At 35.0% G+C, this 7,082-nt stretch overlaps 1 protein-coding gene across 1 annotated transcript; it reads right to left on the bottom strand.

Annotated features, from left to right (window-relative positions):
- Positions 1–237: 237 nt before the first annotated feature.
- On the bottom strand, positions 238–5,133 carry LOC128244560 (uncharacterized). The gene is made up of 3 exons (XM_052962556.1): positions 5,107–5,133; positions 4,287–4,881; positions 238–3,818 (listed from the first exon to the last, which is right to left on the bottom strand). The coding sequence occupies exons 1-3, from the start codon at positions 5,131–5,133 to the stop codon at positions 3,478–3,480; spliced, it is 963 nt and encodes a 320-aa protein (XP_052818516.1). The 3' UTR covers positions 238–3,477.
- Between the last annotated feature and the right edge of the window lie 1,949 nt (positions 5,134–7,082).

Genomic DNA, 7,082 nt, shown 5'->3' with positions numbered 1-7,082 from the left:
AATAGACTTTTTTGAGTGTAAAGCATATATACACGGAAAACATGTTTCCGATCGAATTGTTCGGCAAAAAAAACTTGACGCCAGTCAAAAAAGTACTTTTTTCAGTTTCGTTCGGTACGACGCGGTCGGTATGACGCAGACGGTATAACGGCGTCGGGGATTTTAAATTTGGTACATTCCGCAACCAAGCAGTGGTCCAAGTCATATTTTAGCTGGGTGAACGGCCGTATACTGATATGTAGTTTTCATATCATCTAATTATTTATATCAGCTGCTTTGATCTGTAATAAACACACATTTTACATTTGGACCTAACTAGTATTTGTAATGCGCATTGAATTAATACACAGTTGACAACAGGAGTCTGGTAATTTATTTAAAATAAAACTTAATTAAAGAACTAGAATATAATGCACGAGCACCCCAACGACCTACTGGTACTACATCCCATTCATATGCACCACAACTTGCCTAAAATCGAACCTTGTGCAGAAGAAAAAATAGACTTATATTAACTATAAGCTTACAGTCCATGAGTTACATTTAATATAAACATGTACAATATATAAACATTTTCAGTATAACAACTTTCAAAATGAATCACATTGTACGTTCGATGAAATTTTGGATGTTTGTATTGAGTCCAAAATATCGCATAGTGTATAAAAGTCTTAATTTATTGTATCATGGACATTCTCAGAAAAAAGTGGTATTCAGTTTCAAGTGTATTACAAAATTTGGCATTCTCGTTCATTTCTTGTTGTTGAGTGGGGTGTATGCCATCTGCCCTTTACTATCTCTACTCTATGTGAAGCTAATCTTAGTCGTGTTAATGCTGTTGTTAATTTATTGGTTTGTGTGATGTCTAAATATGACTGATAGTCAAAATTTGCAAATAGGATATATGTCAACGTCTTTCATGATTCTCGTAAATCTTCATTCCATTTTTGATTGAAACAAGTTGAAGAACACGTATGAAAAGAAGGATTTTTTTACGTATTAAATTATTTTTTGGGCAACATTTTTGCAACATTTACTTGTCCAAAAGTGATGAGTTTAGGTTTCATCAAGGGGAAAATAACTACCCTTGATTTAAACAATACTTCCTCATGTTGATATTTCCACTCCAATGTGTGGAATGAAAATATCAAATAAACATTTCAATGTTGTAACTTGTACGCAATTGTCCTGTTGATTTACTTGATGAATTGACTAATATGTTTTAAAAATACAGTAAAAACTACAAAGATAAGATTGCAAAGAAAATTGAAAAACACAGACCCTCTTTTGATCATTTCGGTATTAAGGACTGTGGTTGTAAAGTTTCCTCAGTAAATAATTTTTCTTCAGATTTAAAATCTTAAGTGATGAGACGACCAACATTATTGTAGAAGTATTGAGAGCTGAAACAGTCGCAGGATGGGTTGAACTTACAGATGTGTCGTTATCTGAAACGACTTTATTTATAATTGAATATTGAACTTAGAATTCTATTTTATATTTATAACATATAAGATGCATTCTCTTAACTAGACCTTAACTAGTTCTTGTTTACAACTGCAGTCAAAATATTAATGTATCTCTACACATTTGTGTAATAAGGTAAATGGGTGGGGAAAAAAACAAGATTGTAGAACGAAATATGTAGAAAAATACAGAAAAGGCGAAACAATGTTTCAAAATTGAACATTTAACGTATCTAGGTCAATACCAAAGTTAGAACAAGTGAAATAGGAAGTATAGTATGGTAAGAATGAAACTAATTTCGGCGAAAATTTCCATTTAAGGTGCAAGCTACGCTTGCGGTACTCCTGTGTTATTTATGAGTAACTCCTTCATATCAACAGACCTGCGACATAACTACGAATTCGTTTCATGATATAACAAATATAATAATAGCACTAATAAAGCAAAAGTCTTTATTGTTTACTCAAAGTATTTTTAATAAAGGCATTTCATGAGTTTTCACAGCATGGTTTTGATATGCGTCTCTGTGAAGTTCTAGCGAGATGGTTGATGTGGTTGCGTATTCTGCCAGTTCTGGACATAACGCATGAGCTTTGCTTCTATGTTTGCTGTTAATATTTCACCGGGTAAATTGCAATGTCGTTATGAAACCTTTTGGTTGTGCTGATTGCGAATACTGACAACCTTTAATGGTATACATATATTATTAACATTTGCCAAGTGAGTAGTAGACTATTCAGCGTCAGAAAATGATACTTGTGTAAATGAGATTCTACACACGATGTGTGCAAACATTACCAAAGAAAACTATATATAACGCATGGATTTATTTCAATTTTACGAACGATCAAATCATGTCCAATCTTAAAAGGAAAAGGACCTTATACTGCAATTAAATAGTCTAGTCAATGATATATGCACAATAAATACGTGCGGTAGTTCAGAGCTCCCTTAAAAATGCAAACCGAAAATGTACTCAAGAACAGTTGTTTTTTTCAAATTGTCTGATAGTACAGTGTCGTGTCTAAAATACTTACCGTGCCAGTAGTTGTCTTTTGCTTTTTGGTTTTACTATATTCAGTACATAGTGTCTGTGTTCTGCCAATTTTAAGGATTGTTTTAATTCCGTTTAATGTTTGGTACACATGATAGACTGTCATCCCCTATAAGGAGTTGACGGTCTAGTAACATTAGAAATCAGTGTTATTTCGCGTGCAAATCGGTCAATTAACTATAGAACACTTTTCTATAGGGAAATTATGTAGTGGACAATAGCCTAAAAACTATGAACATAGAATCTTAATGCGATTTACCTCAAACATTTTTCTAAAACGATACATATAAGGGAATAGAATAGACTCAACACATATACATAATATGAATAACGCATAAACATGATTCAAAATATGCATGCACGATCGTTGTAATAATAGTTTATCTACATACAGTGACAGTATGCTTAACTACAAATTCAAATGTACACATAAAAAATTACGACAATTAAACATTATTTCAATTGGATATTATTCAATTATCACAGCCTTCTTTACTTACTAATCACGAGACGTATATATCATTAAAATATATATAAACAACTTATTTTGCATGCAAATATCATGTTCAAACATTAACAACTCGTTTGCTTGTCACAGCATGTTTTTCTGTCCGCATCGAAGAGCTCAGGTTTATGTATTTAAGGCTACGCATAAGGTTTCCGACACACTTAATATAATTGTGTCCCAAGTTCCATCTTAACATGTTGTTTCTGGCCATAAGTATCGTTTTGATAAAATGAACGAAGATGACACCAAGCGTAAATATTTGACAATATTTCGAGTTTAACTCCGTCAATATGATACCTTTTTGTGCTAATTAGCGCTTCAAACATATTTGAGCATAGTTTCACAGTTTTATGGAAACATAACGATGGATTTCCCATTCGAAGGAAATGCGTCTTTACCTTTAAACAACACTTCTCCAAATAACCTGTCCACAGAAATTTACAGCTTATCAAACCTGCATAGGAGGCTTGCTCTTATGTTTACAGTCACAATAGCCGTTTGATTTCACCTCATTATTCCAATATTGTGATCGAATAAGGACCTTATGAATATATTCTGAGCAAATAAAAGTGAAAATTACTGTCTGTAATAAACTTGGCAATATGTCCCAGAAGTAACCCGAAGTTGCGTGCGCATACAGAATGTATCCTGGCCGTACTATGAGTACGACAAAAATAATGTATAAAAGAACGGCAACCATGGCTGAGTTCAATTTAACACAATTGCAGTTAAACACTGAAACGTTGCACTTCTTGTTTGAGAGAAACTTCAGCTCTGTGATGGTGACTTCTGCAAAGAATAAAACAGAAAGACATTCAGTTAGATTTATAAGTATTTCGAGATCCAACTCTACGTGACGGAGTCAGCCTAACATGGTGTGATAATTAGGAGACTCAGGAATGTGACCAATGTATACAGTATTTGGAAGTTAACATCTATTTTCATCCAGACAGTCTAACCAATTGTTATTTATGTGTCAACAATGGGGGAACATGTCGATAAGAACACTTTCAGTCACTATGTTGCAGAAATAACCACCTAAGTAAGGCTTTTACTTTTGATTTTTCGACAAGTTGGCATGCCCCTCTATTTCTGATTTTTAAAATGGCGTAGATTGCATTGTGTCTCTTTCAAGCAGTGTGATGTCGAGCTGAGAGTATGAGCCTACGATGTAAGATTGAATAGATCTTATCAACATTTTTAATTCAAGATAAATAATAAAATGATAATTCAAATAATGTATACAAGTTATCATACCCGTTTGTTTTGTCCTGTTCCTGTAAAGAGCAACCAGCACGGTGACCATGACGGGTACGTATATCACTAAATATTCCGCCGGAATAGCCCATCTTTCCTCGCTAACGTTTTTCTGACACACGGAAAAGAATACGTCCAAGTTCCCACTTCCATACGTCTCAAGCGTCACAAGCGAATGTTGTGCAACTTGAAGTGGGCTATTTTGCGGCACAATCTTGATAACGGAAAAACTTCCTGTGATGATGCAATCAAGTGTGCCTGCGTATGCTAGACACGAAGACATCGACCATTTAAAGTTCTGAACATAAACATTATGCACGATAAACTCGAGCACTACCCCGTTTGCAATCGCCGCCGTCATCGAGTAATCCATGCGCGAGCCGACGCTCGGAGGCCCCTGTTTTACGCGTTTTTTCATGTAATTTTCGGCAATTGTCAACATGCACACGCTCGCGATCAGATGCAAAAATCCAGACAGCACCACTGCGAACAGCGTCGTGGTATTTGGGCAGTACTTCCGGCGTATTAAGACTAGATGACCGACACAGATGGCGCCGGCCACGAAGGCCGTGAATATGAAGCCGCTCTGAAAGAGCTAAAAGATTAACATCACATGTTTAAGGTCGTCAGTCTGCTGAGATGCATGAAGGTTGGTGCCCTGACCCATGTATACTGTCTGTGATGAAATAACCAACGTACTTTATAGGTATGCAACGTATAGTGACTAGTTTTAAGTCAAATAATAACCAAGCACCAAAGAAACTATTCGAAACAGTTTGCATGTATCAGTTATTAAAGTTTGTGTGTTAAATTTACCAACTGCTCGTGAGTGTTTGTATCCGTTCATATTAACACAATAAACGACTGGAAGATAACAGCCGATTTAATATTTACAACGGCATTATTATAAACGTTCAAAAACTATTTTCAATACTTAGTTAAGCACTTTGGTATTTGAATGTTAACATCAATGCAATCTGAGTGTTATTGAAAGAGTTGGAAATAAGATACCTTTAACGGTAACCCAAGCTTTTTAGAGCGAATTTATTTGCGATGCAGTAAGGATACCAGTAGTATATATGATTATCCGAAAAGAATATAACACTTTTAAAACACAATTTACCGATTAAAAAAGAACGAAATGAATAGATTGTTTTCGTTAACGTTGACCTCGATAACGTCGATAAGTTTTTGCTGATTTTAGCAAGGCAGGACAAGGTCTCCACGAACGTTAGTTGTATCAAAATTTATGCAAAAAGCTACAGAAACATGCTCAGTAGCAAACATTTTAAACAAAAACCCGGTTTAGTGGCAATAGGCAAACGCCAAAGACATAAAACACAAAATCACAAACAAGAAACATAGAACAGCACAAAACTCTACAAACAGCACAATGCATAAATACTAAATATATATATAAATATTTGGTATGTTTATCAAGAATTGTTAGGTACCGCCTTGGAACAGACAGTAAAATGTAAATTTACTGGGGGTTTAAACCAGTTTATGTACACAAACATCACTCTTATCCCAACAATCCTTAATAAAGATAAAACGCAAAAGGTAAATCTTATCAAAGTATGCAAAACCAAACGTAGCAAAAATGTTTCCGGCTTTCTGATTTTGGATGATTTTTAAGCATGTTAGTTTCAAATAGATAAACCGACAAACAACTTGATTACGTGCAATTATGCAATTTATGTTTTTATTCCTAAAATATCAGCGCGCTGCGCCACAGGGTGGGGTAAAAAGATAACAATAAAGTTATTTATTTGGCATTGTTCCGTAATACATTCATTAACTTACCTTAATAAATTCAACTAGACAATGCAACAAACAGATATATTACTTTCAGTCATACAATTCATAAATTAATCAATTTCAGCGCTCTGCTCCTCGCGGACGTGAAAAAGAGATATTTGGAAAATTATTTCATTATTATTGTTTTTTATATCCGTTAAACAATATAGAACAATATATATTGAAAAAATGAAAAATATATCAAAATATATCAATTCCATATAAGGGCCCAGTAGAGGTCTAGAAAGTTTTATCAACAAAGTGCATAACCTGAAAGACCTTGGCTTCAAACCATATGAGAAGTTGTAGAATTCTTGTGTTGTACCGGTCGTGGATTTATGTTGCTCAGTATGGAGATTCAAGCAGTTCTAACCCTCAAGCAAAGACCACAATTGCGCGATGAGATACGACCTTGGTGTACATAGATTCACCCCAGTTCCCGCGCTTACTGGCGACACAGGACGGATCCCAACCCCTTACCACCGGTGGATCAACATGCTACGCCGCTAGAACAGGCTCGTACTTAAGGACCGAAACAGACTGTGTGCCCAGATGTTTGTGATGAACGAATACAGGTGTTCATGGAAATTGGTCAATCGAGGTAAATGAGATCATGACACACATAGGGCTGACAGCCAGTTTTGATGTCAAATCACCAGTTGATCTCTCAAATTTACAGCATCTCGTGCGGAACCATTACATAAACATTTGGTCAACGGTGGGTATATCTATTCCGAAATTAAAAACATTGACAGTGTTCAAGCCAATAGCTATTTGAATTTTGACACAGTGATGCACTGGTATATTCTTTTTTAGAATCGAAATTTGGCGGTATCAATTTAAACTATGGCGCTGAAATAATTGGATATCACGAACGTAAAGACATCAAATTAATCCATAACAAATACTGCGGAAAACTTTTATGTGTAAAAAATCAGCAAATATAGACGCAATAAATGAAGATTTTCGGATACTTCCAATGGAAATACAAATGAA

This window comes from Mya arenaria, chromosome 8 (genome assembly GCF_026914265.1).
Source record: "Mya arenaria isolate MELC-2E11 chromosome 8, ASM2691426v1".
Taxonomy (NCBI): domain Eukaryota; kingdom Metazoa; phylum Mollusca; class Bivalvia; order Myida; family Myidae; genus Mya; species Mya arenaria.
This window is presented reverse-complemented; position numbering and strand designations above follow the sequence as displayed.